The 17764-nt window shown below is 45.7% G+C and overlaps 1 protein-coding gene and 1 long non-coding RNA gene across 6 annotated transcripts in view; one reads left to right on the forward strand and one right to left on the reverse strand.

The window, feature by feature from the left end:
- The window catches only part of CHGB (chromogranin B), a 107416-nt gene that overhangs the window by 18690 nt on the left and 70962 nt on the right, over positions 1–17764 (forward strand). Inside the window, exons 1-4 of one of the 5 annotated variants that reach the window (XM_065682176.1) lie at positions 12131–12145; positions 13115–13193; positions 13992–14101; positions 16274–16443. In XM_065682176.1, coding sequence (XP_065538248.1) covers positions 14091–14101; positions 16274–16443 — 181 coding nt within the window. In that variant the 5' untranslated portion in view covers positions 12131–12145; positions 13115–13193; positions 13992–14090. Of the gene's footprint in view, positions 1–12130; positions 12146–12563; positions 12649–12849; positions 12900–13114; positions 13194–13991; positions 14102–16273; positions 16444–17764 lie in introns of those variants that run through there. The other 4 variants (XM_065682174.1, XM_065682175.1, XM_065682173.1 and 1 more) reach the window with 4 other exon arrangements.
- On the reverse strand, positions 5388–12852 carry LOC136015771 (uncharacterized). Its single transcript, XR_010613332.1, has 3 exons — positions 12769–12852; positions 10152–10234; positions 5388–6191 (listed from the first exon to the last, which is right to left on the reverse strand). It is a non-coding gene; the product is annotated as an uncharacterized LOC136015771 (long non-coding RNA).

Genomic DNA, 17764 nt, shown 5'->3' on the forward strand with positions numbered 1-17764 from the left:
TCTACTTGAAGCTGTGCACACTAAGCAAGATTAAAAGTCATGTGGGACATTATGCTCCAGCCATGTCTAAAAGGCAATACTAATTGTTCTGATTGCTGTTGGCTGCCCTCAGAGAATATAATGTGTCTGCGTTAAGGAAACCAAGACATAGTCTTGATGGGTACATTCATTTTTTGAGGAAGATTTTCTATGGTAACCACCCTCAGAACAAGACACCTCTCACCTGCCAGGTAGGTAAGCATACTTCTGAGACCTCTTCTCCATGGGTGATGTCCAACCTTGCCCATCCCGTCTCCTCTCAGTTCCTGCCTGCACACTTTGAACACTCCTCCTCCCCTCTCAAGAAGGGCACACCATGAGCTCTGTCACTAAAACTGAGGAGTACTGAGTGGTACTGTCCATGCCCATAAAGCGAGCAATGCTTTCCCCCCGTTCATCCATGAGTACTTCCCAAACACTGGACCTTTGCCCCATGATGCTTGTTTGGCCTTAGCTCCACAACAGTCTCCTTCAGCATATTCTTGCACAAGATTGCTGTGAATGTGGCTGAGCTAATGGGGTCCTGGAAAAAGATATAATTCAATGATGCCTCTTGTCTGTGTTACAGGGTTTGTATATTTTGTTTACATGGTGGTGCTTGGTGAACTTCTTAGCTCAAAGAAATACTGTCTCCCACCCCTCCTCCCCATGAGGGCTGCAGGGGAACTGAATAAGCAGCTGCTAAAAGATTCCTGGCAGAGGATCTTGCCCTTGGCACCCTGACTCAAGGCACGTGATGGCTTGGCTCTGTATATACACATCCACTTGCGTGGATGCTACGTGGCTTGTTTGCAAATAGTGGTGACTCCAGCTCAAAGGTGCCAAGTGCTTGCAAGCATCCAGCAGGATGTTTGTGACCTCCTTTGTGAAGAATGTCCCATCTTTGGTGCCAGCAACAAAGTCCTGGCATGATCATGAGGCAAAAGGACAATGTAATAGTAGCATCCAACCCCTTGAAAAGCAGTTGTAAAATGACAGAGCCAAACTCTTCTTGGTGGTGGCAGATGGTGTAACACAAAGAAAAGGTCACAAATTGTGGCTTGGGAGGTTCAGGTTGAATCCTGGGGAAAAGTTTCCTCATGGGGAAGGTGTGTAGCCCTGGGACATATTCCCAGAGGAGTTGAGAGAAACTCCATCCTTGGAAGGGGTTCAAGTATCTGCTGGACAAAGCTGCAGCTGACCTGATTTAGCACTGGTAGTTGTCCTCTTCTGGGAAGCAGGATGGAATAGAGACTTCAGAGGTCCCTTCCAACCAAATACTCACAGGATGACAATCTTGCCTGTTGGCATGTGCTGTGGGAAGCCTGTGGATTTGTGACTGCCAACTCTGATAAGGCTGTGTAGTGGGAGGAAAGAAGAACACAGATGGCAGCAGATTACCAGGTGGCTCCCAAGCAGCTTTCATGCTGTTCTACTAGCAAGCTACTTCTGGTCTTCCTCTAGACATAGGGCAGCTGCAAGGACAGTTCTGTGCTCTGAAAACACCCCTTGCAGCATGGGATACACTGGAGCTACGAGAGGACATACGAGATGTTTGCCCACTTCTGAGGGGCCATGGAAGAGCTAAAGAGTATCATGACCTTACCTTCTGTGCTAGTGAAAAATCAATGTGAAAGTCTGGTTAAAGCAAATAGCATGACCCATACCCTGCCTGTCCATATCTTATCCAAGCCTCTCCAGTACCTATGCACATGTTCCTGTTTAAAGTTTATGCTGACATGTAACATATTAACTTCTATGGCTAGTCAAGGCTAATGACTGCAATAATTCAGAAGTTGCATTACCTCCAGAAATGGAATGCCATCCCTGGAGGTATGCAGCACATTATTTAGAGCCTATTCTGGGCTTAATTTTGTCCCCCCAAAAATGTGTTTTCGAATGCATTTTAAAAAATAGTTGTTATATCATTATGGATTGCTAGTCTCTGACATTCAGTATAGTGCATCAGTCATCAGTTATTTCTTGGCAGGGAAGCAAAATGACTGTCTTGAATCATATTTGAAATAAGACACTGTGTACAACCTAAAAGCCTAATGAGCAAGAGACCGTGTGAACAATTTGTCATTTTACTCTTTTTTTAGGAGGGAAAAGAAGAGGGTGTAACATAATTTAAAGTGTGCTAAGCCTCAGAGGAAAGAATTGGAGCACTGCAGAAACTTGACTGGAAGGCAGCTGTATAGCTAGTCTTTGGTTCTGGGGAGATGGAACCTTATCTGTAATTTTAAAGGCTTTACATAACACAGTAATGTCTTTTCAAGGGGAAAATTCAGGTGAATCCTGCATTTTGTAGTTACCCAAGGGATCTGGGTGGGTGACTGTTATTAGTGCTAATGTAAAAATCCACTGTACTTCACTTGCTTCAGGGACACCTAAATGTACCATTAGCTGCTATAAAGTCTCAAATTAATGAATTAGTATTCATGCTTGTCCTGAATGAGGTAATATTTTTCTTGCTGAGAGTGCTAGATGACAGGAACAAAAAAAAAGCAATCTCTGCATGCTGAATTTTTATCCCTCTGATTGTACCCCAGGTGGGAAGGGTGAATTTGGGCAGCCATAGGGATCAATGCACAGCCTTCAGTGCAAAGGGTTTGCTGGCACCAGCTTTTGGACTGTGGAAGTCCATCCTTTGCTCACTCCTTGGCCCATAGTAGCCGTGTATCTTCTGAAGCATGCATCACTGCTTGTCACCAGGGGCAGGTGGCCTGTTTTGGACCTGTGTTGCTTCAGCATGCAGTCCCTGGCCAGAAGGGGCAGATTTGGCTGTACTCTTTTTCTTGCTCTAGGGTTTGCCCTACCTGTGGCAATTTAGCAACCTATCTCAAAGACCTGGCTGTTGCAGTTGAACCCAAGGTGATTGGTTTGGTGGGTTTTGTTGCCTTCAGTAGTCTTTATGATTCTTTTTCCTGCTGGAGGTGATCAAGTGGTGCTCCAATACCAAACATCTTTCCCTAAAGCTGGTTCTGCCACCACTAACCTGTGTGCAACCTCTAGTGCTCTACAGTATAGAGATGGTTTATCTGGCACAAAACTTACGGATCGTATGGGGAGAAAAGACAGGCTGGTGGTCCTGCATGCTGAACTGGCTCAACCAAGGGGCTTGGAGAACACTGCAGTGGGTGCAAGGAATAGGGTGAGGCTGCTGGTTTTGGTGGCAGCCAGCTGTGAAATAGCACCCAACAGCCCAGGGACGATGATGGAGGGGGCTGAGATGCAGATGTGAATGCAGCAATCTCATGGAATCCTGGGCTTGGACCTGATGCTGGAGAGAAATGTGGAGGTATCTGCCAGCATCTCTTGTTACCATTACTCCTGTGATCGCACTGGGACCATCCCCATGGTTTCTTTAGACCTTTAATTCCTTAAGACTGAAACTTGCCTCCTGTGCTAAGTATGAATGGCACAGAGACTAGCATCAGCTCTGCAGTACAAATGGAGGAAAGGTATATACACTTCACAGTATCTTTCAGTGATGAGATATCCCACCCACCAAGAAGCATTAGACCTGCTACTTGTTAAAAATACTTTAAAAGTTAAGTTTGGGTTTTTTTCTCCCCCTTGCCAGTTTTGACTGAAAATTACTGGGCCAAACAAGGAGACATCACCATTTTATTATCTTCCTGTGGAGGGAATATCTTCTTACTGTTGCTATTAGGGTTAAACTTTGCTTTGAGTGATGAGCTCCTACTAATACAGGTGGGGGTCTCTTACACAGAAGCCCTTTTAAGGGGCATTAAGAGTTGTAAATAGAGCTTTCATTTGTTTCTGAAGCCTTCTTTATACTGAAGCCCATGAATCATGCCAGCCGATGCCAGCTTGAGCTCCAATGGCCAATGGTTTTAGTGCTCCACTTAAAGCTCTGCAGGGGAAGTCTCACAGCTTTTTAAGTTTTATCACAAGTTTTCATATATGGATTTGATATTTACATTGATACACAGCATCTCTTCTGATCCAGTCACAGTTTTGAACTTCAGATCTAGTCTGGCATTTTCAACTGTGCCTCATAGGCTTCTGGATGCTCTACTTAGGGCAGGATTTCTAAAGGGAGTATTTTTCCCACCATCTCTCAGAGCTAATAGGGAGTTCCCAGCAAGGATATTCCAAGGATATTTTGCATTTTTGTGCTGCTTCGTGTCTGGTTTAGTTGCCTTTCAGTCCTTAATAGTTCCTCGAGTTTGTGATTACAGTCTCATTTAACATCCTTTGCTATGGAAACTTGTATTATTGCCAGGAAACTGCTAAGCAAATGCCAATGCAGAGTTTCAGTGTGGGAGGGAAGCATCATGAGACATGATGTTTATGAGGGAAGTGGAAAGTGAAGTTACTTTCATGCAAACCCAAAAACCTGCAGCAGAACTTTCAATATATTGAACTTCTCTCCCTCCCCAGCCTTTCTCAGATTCATACGGCTTTGCACTTTTGTTACCCTAAGGATCTAAATATTTTCTTGCTTCATCCAAGAAATGAAAGGGCTTTCTGAAAGAATAATGAGGGTATTGAAAAGGAAACAAAACCTGCTTTGCTAATGCTGTCCTCTTCCTCAGAAAATTGGTGGATGAGGACTGGAAGGGAGGGGGGGGAAATGGAGGAAGAGAAGATACCATTGCCAGAGCAATGGTCTTGCAAGAATCTATAGATTCATAGAATAGTTAGGGTTCATGTAGCTGTTTTAGTTTCTATGAAATGAAACACATTGTGCTCTAAACCGACAAGATTTCTTTCTGATCTATGGGAAGTTGCTGTTATGTAGTAACTCCAGGTTCCCCTGATGGCAAATTGCTACTAAATAATGATGTGAGTCATGGAAATTACAGTTCTGTGGAGACCCAGTTCTGGTGCCTAACCCACTGTGTCCCTGTGCAGTACCCCCCAACTGAGCAGTCCTGCCTACCTGAAGTGACTGAGTTACTGCAGTACAGCACTGGTAGGTGGTGGAGTGGCTGTTCCTTAGACTCAGTGACAGATCCCACCAAAATGTTAAATTTACCATTGCTCTAATTTCTGGTTTAAAAGGTCAGATGGAGGTAAAAATACTTACTTGGCACTTCTAACCTACAGATGTGCATGGTTTGGCTGTGACAGTTTTGTCATAGTAGGCACAAGTACTTAATACACTAGGTGAGGGGCTGGCTTGCTTTCTGAACAAGATTGTGACACTGGAAAGAAAATCATAGACTTTCATGGGGCCATAGTAGGAACTGGTGGACTTTTCACAGCTTTGAGTGACTTGAGCTGCTGTGTGTGTATCAAAACTGCAGCTGGAGAAGCACGCAAGTACTTCCCACCATAGGATAAAGGAAGAAAGAAGGGTACATTAGCTGGAGTAAGAAGAAACCACAGTACAAAAGTAAAAATAGACACTGTATGGAAACCATTCCATCCCTTACTTTTTGCATTAAAAATATGAAAACCCTACGCCCAGTTTAAATACAAGCTTAAATACAAGCTAAATTCAGCAGTGAATTGGAGGCAATTGAAGTACAAGTTACTTCAGTCTCTTAAGTTACTGGTTAGTTTCTTGTCGGACTTCGAATTACATTACAAACTCCTGGCTTGCTTGCCTGACTGGTGCTGCTTTTCAGAATGAACTCGTGGCTTGAATCTTCCAGAGCTGCAGCAGAAATTGTGATGAGCACTACTTGCCCTCTGATGGTGAGCCCTGAGTAACCTGGGTCAGAAGAACAGGACCAGCTGGAGCTTCCATGGTATAACCAAGCCTTTTTTGGTTTTCTCTTTGGCGTGGTTGGGCAATAATGTTTTTCTTACAAAGATTCATTATTAATGCTATGATCATGCATCAGAAGCCCTGCTGTATACTGTTGTTCCTTGAGATGATTAGCAAAAAGCTGCTAAGCTTACCTTTGTCAGCTTGAATATATACATACGAATCATATATATAATTTCATTGACTCTAAAAGCCATTTGAAAAGCTGCAAACTTTCTTCCAAAATGTCTGCACTCCAAAAATTCAGCATTTCTTGTCAGTTAAGTCATCATGAGATTTGAAAACATTGGACTTTGATCTTCTGTCTTGGAGAATGATGATAGCCTTCTAGTGCCAAGCTGCAGTGAGTGGCAGTGTGGTTTGGTGCCTGTGTAACTTCAGGCAGAATCGTAATGCAGAAGAGGAAGAAGGCTGCTGTTTTCTTCACCTACAAAGGAGATTTGTGTGAATCTGAGTGCTTGGCATCCAGCACCGTTGTCTCCATTAGGAGGAAAAATTGGTAGTACATAGCCTGATAGGATTTTGAGGGCTTGTAACAAGAAGACAGTATTTCATGAACACACAGAGATTTTCTTCGCTCAGGTAGCTGAGTAGCAGACACACATACCCTTCTTCCCAGCTATTTCTGATGCCTCTAAGCACAAAGACCCCAGGCACTGTTCATAACTGGAGAGGAGCTGTGGCTTTCCAGATCCTGGAGCTGCCCTCCCTTGGTTTTCAAGACCTGGTCAAAACGGAGAGCCACAACCAGATAAGGCTTCTCACGTATTATCAGGCTGTGCTCATGGCTCTGGTATTTTTTCCTCCAAGATGACTGGGAAAAAAAAGTGGTAACACATTAACACATGTTGGACCTGTTGTTGTCTTGGGGTCAAGGACTTGGTGACAGCTAATGGAAATAATCAGAAAAACAACATGCAAGCCTGTGTTACAGAGCACTTGAGATGCCCTCCTGGGGTGAAGGAAAGGTGACAAACTCCTTCATTCCCAATCAGGTGATACTTATTAAAACCACAATGGTATCCATGTCTGGGCACGTTTCTGTTTCCTTTTTTGTATAAAGAAGGAGTGCAGAAATTCCCCAGGCTGAGGAGCCAAGCACTGTGGTTAAGCACGCTTCATCCAAGCTTTGCTGCATGAGCTTGGCCAGGGTACAGGAGAGGTGCCCATGCAGAGGCAAGGCTGTGTGGAGCCAAAGAGCCCCCTGCAAGGTCTTGTAGGGCCATCCATGATCTGCATTGGGAATGGTGAGAAACTGGCAGTGGGGGCAGGAGGGAAAGTCAGTGCAAGAGGCTTGTGTGATACTGAGAAGAGGTGGCTGGTGCTGGCAGTTGGTGATGCTGATCCAGTAGGTCACTCCAGTTGTTAAATTTGCATAAGCAAATGTCGGGGGGAGGCTTTGTGAGGGAAAAAAGGGTTCTCCTTCCTCCCCTGCTTTTTATGGGGGAAAGTTGAAAGTTTGAAGTTACAGTTGAAATCTGCCTGTCAGCGTAATGTAGCCCTGAGGTACATGCCAAATTCTATCCACTGCACCCTAGTTTAAAAAGCGCTGAGAGGCCAGGATCTGCAGATTGCATCACCCTTGGAAAAGGAGATTTCCACCAGGGAATAGGCTCTGTTCTCAGAGTAATGTAAGCTAGTGACTGAGTCACAGCACCTTTGATTTTCCTTTATTTTTAGTTAGAGGTCTGTGTTCCCATGCCCGTCTGGGCCAAACTCTGTGATCCAGTCAGTAGAGTGGTTCAACATAACTGCAAATAAAACAGCATTCAGTGCTGAGAAATGTGAGCATCAAAAAGCTCTAAGTAAGCATCAAGCAATCTCTTAAAAATAGCTCATCTAAAAATAACAGATTAGGGAGGGAGCTCTCCTGAAGAGCAGTTAAGGAGCTTACATCTGGAGACAAAGGAAAAAGAACAGCACTCTATCTGCAATGTATCTTTGCTTTTAGGCAATAAATAAGTCTTAGGCCAGAGGGCAGGGTCTTTTCTGTATTTGTTCATAAGCAGAGCCTCAGGCAGTCTTAGTCTGATGCTTTACACAAGTAATTCAAGGCCATTTCCAATGAGTCAGGAACACAGTGTATGAAATCATGCTCCAGCAGGGCAGAGGTCTTGTGGGGTTTTCGTGCCTCAACCCAAGTTGAAAGCTTTTATCTTACTTCTCCCAAGCTGTGTCAGCACTGGGAGTGGAAAAGCAGGTGAGCAGCAGGGGTTACGTGCCAGCCCTGGAAACTGCCCGGCTCTTCCTGCTCTAAAAGGTATTACAGAATAGGGTCTCTATACCAATTGGAGGCCATGAATAATACAACTAGAAGGACACCTGGCTTAAATCTTTCAGTAGTAGTGGGGGCTTTGTGTCTTTCCTTGATCACATAATGCTTTTGGTTTAGGGTTAGGGAGTGGTGATGCAGAAAGGCTCTTTGTAGGAAGGAAATGAGGCCCCACAGAACCCTGTGGCTGCATCCACTGTGCTAAAAGCTTAAGCAGAACAAGAATAATAGTGTTACTAGCCTAAAATACTTTCCTTCAAAGTAGATTCAAGCAGCAGCAGATGCAAAGGGGGTAGTCCAAATAAGAAGAGAGGTAACATCACTCACAGGGGTAGGAGCCATGACTCTGTGTCCATTCCAGCACAAGCTCTCAAAGAAGACAGACAGGATTTGGTACAGGATTGTAAGGAAAAAAGAAATTTGGCTCCTGCTTTTACTGGAAAATTCCCAACATTCACATTTTCAAGGCCCTGCCACAGAAAACTACTTTTTGAAGAGAGAGTAAGTTTCTCCTGAAATCACTGAATTCCAAGACATGGTATTAATACATGAATTGGCTCCCATGATTTCATGTTGAGTTTAGAAGTGGCACGTTAAAAAGTCAGATACTGCTGGCACACTCATAGCAACAGATTCATGGGAGGGGAAAAACAAAAGTCAATTTACTGGCATGTGGTGTTTGAAACCTCCTGTGCTTTAGGGTGTTGACTGCAGCAAGCAAAAGGCTTAAACTCCTAGCTACTGAAGGAGGAAGCAAAAAGCATGACTTGTCTTACAGCCAGGGCAGATAAGGCCAAGAATTTTTTGGATGCATGGCTGACCATGTGCATTACTTTCTGTAATGCAGATGACTGCTTGTGTTTGTAACCTTAACCTGTCTTGAAGAGAAGTACAGTCATCGGAGTACGGTTTATGGGGTTGGGGTATCTTGGTATATGCTTACTTGACTATGCATGAGAAAGACAAGTAGGATAGTTTAGACGTTGATCCTGGTGTTAACCATGAACCTGAATCAGCAGTAGGTGCTCTGTGATAGGTCAGTCCAGACTCTGCAAGACATTAGCCCTGCAGTTATCACTGTCTGGACATAGTAATGACAAGGAGGGGTATTTCAGTGTAAGTGGAACTGACCCTTTTGAGAGAGGTTTGCTGATTTGAATGACTGCCTTTGATGTGGCAAAAACATAAAACACAGTGTCTTTTTATGTGGTGCTGGAAACTTAACTGCATCAAATCTGGAAGGACTGGTAATACCCTTCATCTCACCAGCTAACACAGCTGGATAAATCAATGAGTTTTAGGGCAACCAAACTTTTTTTTTAGTGTTGCACAGGCATGGTTTGGGTTTTTTTCCAGGTAAGCCAGTATACTTCCCTAAGTATGCTAACCCACGTCTGGCTGTGGTAAAAATCAGGATGGATAATACACCTAGACCAGGGAGCTTGAAGACGGTCCTCGTGTGTCTGCTGTCATAATGCAGCTTTTATGTCTTTTGTCTCTGAAGCTGAGCTGCAATTTCCACACTGTATGATGGTGTGCATGCAGAGGACACAGCTGTAGGTGAAGGGAGGATGATCATGCAAAGGTTACTTGAGAATGCTAGGTGTCTTAACTTTTATGGGTGATGGGGTGATGGAAAAAGAGCTTTTCTTCCAGCCTTCCTCGGCCCTTTTCTATCTGCAGAACCACCAGCAAACCTCACTGGTCTGGAAGGAGTGGAGATGAGCTGCCACTTGCAGTTCTTCATCTCAGGGGTTCAAAGAGCTGTTTCTCAAATTGACTTGCCTCAAGCCCAAAAACACTCATTACTGGGGTAATGAGGCTTTTCCAGAGCAAAAGCCACTAAAGCACTGTCTGCAGGGCTTGAGGGGAACTTCAAAAGGGGAATACAGTACAGCCTGATCCTCCATCCATTTTAGTAAGTCTCTACAGCTGGGAAGTAAACCATATGCAAATAAGTTTTGAGAATAAAGGGCTAGTTCATTGTGAGGAAGTGAGCTCAGAACACTTAAGTATACAGACTACAAACTCTGGTTTCATAATTTCTGTTAAACCCCAGAACAATCTTTGTATAATTCAACAGCGAGAAAATCAACCTTGTTTGTGTATCCTTACCATCCCTTCCGCTCTGGGCACTTCCTGCTGAGTAGAAGCTATTCAGCTGTTCTTCTGTTTTCATGTACTAAATTCACTTCTAGCTGTTGTGAAAGAAGGAAGTGAGTAGACAGAGTTAATCCCCTGTGGTGTGACAGTGGGAAAGGACTGGAAAGACATGAACTTGCTCATTCTGCTCTTTATGAAGACAGACTTTTTTTCTTCATGTCACGTATGAAATTTTTAAGAGGCTAAGTCAGCAGATACACATAAGCTTCAATGACATGAAATTGTACAGCTTAAGAACCTGGCTCTGAGACTGTCAACACTGAAAACTCGCATTGCGACAGAGCTGCAATAGTCAGAAAATGTTATTTCCTTTTCCCCATGTGTCACCCTCAGTAGTTTGGTCTCTGGTAAATGTCAGGTGTGGGGGCTAATTCTGTGCTTCCTGGCTCTCATGCTTTAACCAACTTGAGACATGGCTGCTGGTGTAGTTTTTTTATCATGTGCTAACATTAACACACTGATAAAAGGAAGGAGCATAGTGCACACTTACAGACTTGCCCTAAATACTGTAGGCAATTGTAATCTTTTGGCTGATAATGCAGTCCATAAGGAATAAAGGTAAAATGTGTAGATTTACAATGGCAAGGAGAGCAGAGGAGTGCACTGCTCTATCAAAAGACTTCAGGACCTCTCCCTTCTGGTGAGGGAGGGAAATGAGGATTAAGGTCAAAGATCTGGTTGTCCACCTAATATGACAATAAGAAACAAGTAAGCTTTGTTAATAAGCACTATGGCTTCCTTGACAGCTCTGCTTGCTGGAGTTCTTTGCTTTTCCAGGAGTCAGCAATACCTACTAGTGGTGTTCCCCACTGCCAGAGCTTTTCTAATGGCAGAGACTTGGGATGATCCAGTGGAGTGAGATCACATAGATGGCTGGTTTCTGGATGCTGTAATATTGCATGTGCTCCCACAGTTAAATAAAGGAGATCTGCTGATGGTTTTCATTCCCTAGCTCAGCTCCAGGCAACACTCCCTGCAAGGAAATGAAGCACCTGGGTGCTGCCTTACAACTCATAAAAATGGTGCCATCCCACTCCCCAGAGGAACAGACAGTGAATGTCAAGAGGTAGCCCTGCACTAGAGCAGTGTCTGGGTTTAGCTACAGCCCAGGCAGTAGCGTGGTTTGCATCCCTACTTACACAGTGACCCCAAAAGTCCAGGCCTGGCTTGAGGGAGGCTGTAAGTACAAGGAAGACTTGCAACTGCTGTGCCTGAAAAGCAGAATCAAAGGCTGCTTTTCCCTGTGGGAACCTTCCCCTGACTTGAGCCAGTTCAGCTGGGAGAAAAACGAAGCCCTGTTGGCAGCCACGGGACTTCAAATTTATTTCCTTCCTTTAAAAAACTTCCCTCCAAACACATTGGTTTGCCACCAGTAACTTCACAGGCCAAAGCTCTCGGAAAACACCTACCAAGCCCTTCCCAGTCTCACTGGCAGCATGCATGCCAAGAAGCGCAGCGAGCTCTCCCCTGGCATCACTCCTCCCTGGCAGGCCGGCCAGCAGCGTTTTTCCCTATTACTGACCGGACAATAAAAGGGGCTGCTCCCTGACCTCCACCAGCAGCAGTGTCCTGGGATGACTGCCTGTGCCATGCACGCTCTGTCAGGCAGCACTGCAATACATTCTCTTTGCTGGGAAAGCATCCAGTGTGTGTCCAGGAGCACTCACTGCACCCACTAAGAGGGTCAGGATGTCTGTGTTGCTCCCCCATAAGTCCCGCTGGCATCCTTGTCACCATGCTGTCACGGCCACCGCAGCCATGTGCATGTCCCAGGTTCAGTGTGGCCTGTATCCTATTTCAGCAGGGTTTGCAGTACCTCCACCGTGCTGCCTCTTCAGCTGCTTGGTGCCAGGTGGGAGAGGATGGATGGACACCGTTTTGGTGTGCAGCAGCTAACGACCAGCCTCACATTTCCTTGACCTCCCCACAAACTGTCGATGTGCTCTGTAAGCTCTAGAAGAAAGATTCACAGCCTACCCACCTGCTTATGTCCTGGGGAGAGGTGTGTTTGGTTTTGCCCCAGTCCCCACTTTGGTGTTCACACCAGCGCGGCCCTGTGCTCGCCACTGCTCAGGCCTTTTCCAGGCTGTGCCTCGGCTTGGCGAATGTACCACAGCGGTGTAAAACGAGCGGTCTGAAGCAAAAACCTGCCTGCCGGGCACCAGAGGGGCTGCTGCCCCACCTCGCAGCTGAGGGGCAGTGGTACCAAAACCTCTCCCTTTTGAATTCGGAGAATAACACCCGAGTTAAACGTGTTCTGAGGGAAACCTGACAGGAAACAGCTTTCAGACATCCCCTCCTCTCCCCCCACCCCATTCGATGTATTTTCCTCCCCCTTGTCTTCCTCCCCACACGCCGGCGCGTCCCAGCCTAGCCGCGCCAGGGGCGGACCCATTGCCCGCGCAGACGCTGTCTCCGACCCGGGGCCGTTGCCGGGAGGCGTCGCTGGGTCCGTATCAGCCTGAGCTTCACCGTTCCCCCCACTTCCCGGCCCCTCAGTGCGGTGCTTGAGGCCCCTCTGGCCGCGCCCGCCCGCCCCCCGCAGCCAACATGGCTCTGCCCGCTTCACCTAGACATGGCGGCATCGGAGCCGGCGGACCCTGCCCGGGCTCCTCTTCCGGCAGCGGGTGGAGGGCTGTGGGGGCCCGGCCCGTGTTTGCGTGCTTTTGGGTCCCTTACTCCTCCCCACAATGTTTTGATGTCCGTTGAGTGCTGCAGCCTGCTTTGCTCCTCGGAAAGTGGGGGTGGGGGGTGGAGGTGGCAGCCATGGTGAGGCAGAGGGGTGCTCTGGCTTATGGGGCTCACACCAGGCCTGGGAGGGAGTGCTGCCCTGTGTTGCTTTTGTTTCCCTTCGCAGTGAAGCAACTGGCTGTAGAAATAGTGCTTGTTGAAATAATGTGTGTCTCTGTCTGCAGGAAGGGGAAGGAAACGTGACTGGGAGGAACAGAAACCCCCTCTCCTGCACACCCCAAAGCCAGCTGAGAGGGGCAGCCGGTAAGGCCAGCGCCTTGTGCCCACCAACATGCCTGTCACACATCTCATGTTGTGCCTTGTGTTTGCACCAAGGACAGCATGCATTTGGGAATTTGCAGTAGTAGTACAGTGCAACCAGTTGAGGGTGGCCCAGAGAAAAATCCAGTACTTTTCCTCCTGTGCTTTTCCTCCTGTGCCTTTCCAGTACTTTTCCTCATTCCAGTGAGCTGGGATTGACAAAATCCATGCTCCTGAAAGTATGTTTTGCCTCGTTGCTCGATGAAAATAATGAGGTAATAGAAGAGGGTGGGAAACAGGATTTGGGTTTCATGGGCCTGTGGTTTGCACCACATGCTGGGTTACATGGTCTTCTTGAAAGCTCATTTCCTGGTTGAAGTTTGATGCAGCACAAGCTATCGGTGTTGGTGTCAGAGCACCGCTAGATAAACCTGTTGGGGAAATACCTGCTCCTCCGCAAGAGGGAGGGAAGGATGCCAGCTGTAATTCACTTCTCTCCTTCATAGGTTTTGAATAAACAGCCCATCTGGCACCTCCTTACAAAGAAAGTCTTGGCTTTATTTCTGCAGTGTACCAGCCCCTTTCCAGGAGGTCTCGGTTGCTGTCAGAAGATTCAAGGGCATTACTGGATGTGCTTTTCTGATTCCTAGAAAAAAATTTTCTCTGTACCAGACCCAGCAAATGGTGGTATGTGTGGTGACTGTTGACATCAGCTGGCATATGCGCTTTGAAAGGTCACACCATCCATCAGCCCAATCAGCTGACACAAAGCATGTAACTGACCTGTTTGTTTCATTCCAGTGAGCTGGGATTGACAAACTGTGAAGGAAGGAGTAACACACTGTTTGCTTCCGGACTCTGTCCAAGGGTACTGCTGCTGCGTTGGTACTGTTCCTAGGTATGGCACAGAGGTAATGGTGTGTTTCTTATGCCTGAAGGCCCCAGGGCTGAGCTGAGGTCTTGCTTATCCTCAGCACTCAAATCTTACCATCAGTTTTGGGACTAGGGCTGCTGTATGCTTGATTTAGGAGGATTGGAGGGAGTTGAGCTAAGAGATTTTTATTTTCCTCCCCAAAAAAGGGTGGTTTGTTTTATCAGAACCTGATAATCCCATGGGTGCACATGTTAGTCCCATTGTGGCACTACAAGGAAGGACACCAGCATGGGCAGCTGGCATAGGACCACAGCGGCCCATAGCAATGATGGCCTTAGGTTGCTGTGGTACCCCACCAGCAGCTCCTCTTGCTATAGTCTTCTTGCTCTTGGATAGGTTCGGTTGGGGGTTTGTGTGGGTTTTATTCACAGGACAAGAACTGAAGCAGGCAGTTTTGTTCTCTAAAATGTCCTTGTACTTAAAAAGTACCAGAAATCATGAAACTTTCCTCAAATACTTTTTTCTCCGTATGTTCCTTATGCACAGATCATCTGTGTTTTAGGATATGAAGGGGAATGGAGGAGAAACTTTCCTTTGCAATGACTGTTGGGGGCAGAGGGTTGTGTACTTTGCTTTATTTTTAACCTCCCACTCTCATTTTTTTCTGGAAACTTTCTGTGCATGCATGGATCTTGCTTGTCCCTCCAAGGCAAGGCAGCTGGTTTCCTCCCCTATCATAGCCAACATATCCACTCTGTTCATTAGTGAGTGTCATTTCATCATCTGCAAAGATCTTAGCTACATGTTTGCTCAACACAGAAGCACCTAAAGAATGGTGGGTTAAAAGAATAATATTCTACAAGGGGGTATTTACTTAATTTTTCAGTACTAATCCTTTCTAGGGATTTCCTTGGTCCCTGTGGCTGTAACATTCTTCACTGACAATACCCCTGAGATAAGTGTGTTGCCTTCTTTATTTTATAGAAGAGGAGATTAATGTGAGCCTGCAGTGTCCAAGCCATTGCCTGATCACTAGATCTGGTTCTGTCCCTCTTTACCAAAATAGCAGAAAGATAGAGCTGGCGGAGGGGGCAGCACAAATAGCCACAACTTGCTTTTTTTGCTTTTTAATGGCATATAAGCAGACAAAACAGATGGAGGAACAAACTTGCACAAAATCTCCTGGAGTCTCTGTAAGGGCTGGGAATGAAATTCACTTTTCACAAGAAACACTCTTGTTCTGTCCGTGTTTTTTCTCTCATGTGGAAACTGAGGGTGTTTGGGGCTCTTCTGCATCTCTCCCTGAGAGCCCCTCTTACTGAGTCAGAACTAATCATGCTTCAGCCAGAGAATTCCTAGTTCCTCTTCCTATTTGTTAATTCTGTGAGCTGCCCAATCAAGTTTTTGCCTTTCGCTTCTCTCCTGCCCCAGACACTTGTGTGGCTGTGCTTGAAGCTGCTGGCCTGGAGCACTTCAGTTTCATCCCCTCCAAAAGAGTTGCCTATCCACTGTGGCCCTTGATGTGGAACTGGGTAGCACCAGGCCTGTCCTGCTCTCTGCTCAGCTGTGTGTTCCTGCCTTCTGCAGTGGTGGACTGGTTGAGGGAGCTCAAGAAGAGGGTGTTGGGATGTGGGGAGGTTTCAACCACAGCTTTCCAAAGTGCTGTGCACAGGGCATGCAGCGCAGCTGCCCTAGTGTCTTCACACCAGGGAATCCTTGCCATCCATGTGAGACTGAGAGTACAAAGTTTTAAGGTGCTCTTTGCTTCTGCTAGTGAGTGTGATGAACTTCATGAACTGAGTCAGGAGGGATGGGTTTAACTTGTGACTTTTAGAAGTATCAGTGGAAAGGGACCCTGTTGGATATGTTTCCTTTTAAATTGCACACATACTATACCCTAAAGGGAATCTACTCCATAGCTTTCTAGTTTTGGGGCCTGAATCTGTACTTCTGGGAAGTTTCTAGGAAAGCCAGATTTGTTGTGGACTCCTAGTAATCCTGGTTAGGCCTGTAGTCTATGGGTTTTGGTATTGTTCTTTCTTTATATCTTTAAACTTGTTCTGCTTTTCTTAAATGAAGTACAAATATGCTAGAACAGCTTATCTGGGCTCATAAGCAGTGGTGCAAAAATGGGAGATCATTTGTGTTGACTTCTGCTTAGATTTTCGTGCTCTAAAAGCCCAGCTCAATCACATTTGTGTCTCTGCAGTGGGACCATGGAAAGAAAAGAGGTGTCACCAAGTCCTCACTCGGAGGAGAGCAGCGTATTGGACCTGCCCTCTGTTTGTGACCTAGGAGAGTGCTTTCTGCCTCCATACAGTTCTGAAAACAGCGAGGAGCTTTTTCACTCTATGGATACTTTTCCCTCTTTGCCCACAGGTAACAGCTTCTGCCTCTTCACATGCTCTTTCTTAGCCAGTGCATTATCCGTTTAGGCAGTGCATCATTTGAGTAACTGCAGTCTGATACTGATGCATCTGCCTATCTTAAAACACAATTTGCCAGAACTACTCTGTTACAGTGTGATGGATTCAGTGTGAACTGTAGGCTGATGAGACACAGGAGAGGAGTTTAGAGGATACTGTCAGCTGCTAATGGTTTGACAGCATTGTTTCTTCATACTTAATATGTTCTCAGAGGAAGAGGGTTACCTGAACTAACCCACTGAGGAATCCTCCAGACATCAGTAGGAAATACTGTCTCAAATTACCATAGTCAGTAAAGAAATGTTTTTAAACTTTTCCTTATGTTCTTCATGTGTCATCTTGTATCCGGGAATGAGCTCAGGATGTGGCCTCTGTAGCCTGTTATAAGTGAATGTTTGCTTGTGCTAATGAAATGAGTGTGAAGAGAACCACTTCAGTTCAACTCTTGGGAGACAGAAGTTTCCTCACTTGAAGGAGGACTTATTCCTGCAGAAATAGCATGTTAGTTCAGCCACTACTTCAGATTCTTGGAGTAATGGTGCATTTGAGAAGATCAAGAGATAGCTGGCATGTTCTGATGACACCACTCAGCCTAGTCAGTGTGAAAATACTGGCAAGAAGTGTGAAATCAAAATGCACTGGCCTAGTGACACTTCTTACCTTATATTCAAACTGGCTGGGATGAAGGTTATAGTGATTACTATTGTAAAGGGAAAAAAATCTGATCAGCAAATAATGTGTGGAGGTGGTTTGTCAAGTCACCCAAGCAGGTGAAACATTATTGATGATATTTCTGGGGTTTTTTTGAGTCTTAAGTAGTGTAAAAGTAGAGGTTGGCTCCGCTCCTTCCTCTGGCACTGGGGTGGTTTTCTTTGGCCTAGTTCCAAGAAGTTAATTTGGAATTCAATGGGTGATGTTTTTCAGTGGCAATTCCATTACCTTGCATGCTAAACAGGTAAGGAGTGGCATCTACCAACTGATCTGGCCCTGTTGATGCTGACCAGTTGCCTGTGCTTCACCCCTGGTTGTGGGGCATCCAGAACTGCAATGAAATCTGCAAACAGTAGCTACTAGTGCTTACTTAGCTTTTCCCATGCAGCTCAGGAAGTCACATGCGTTATGTTACTAATTATGCAAATCTTGTACTGTAACCTCTATTTTAAACCATGATACATACCACATTCCATGATCCATATTGCATTAGTGGAATTGTGTATCTGGTTTGAGGTTTTGCTTTATTTGTTGTGCATAAGTGGTGACCACCATGGTGCGGA

Source organism: Lathamus discolor, chromosome 5 (genome assembly GCF_037157495.1).
Source record: "Lathamus discolor isolate bLatDis1 chromosome 5, bLatDis1.hap1, whole genome shotgun sequence".
NCBI classification, from domain to species: domain Eukaryota; kingdom Metazoa; phylum Chordata; class Aves; order Psittaciformes; family Psittacidae; genus Lathamus; species Lathamus discolor.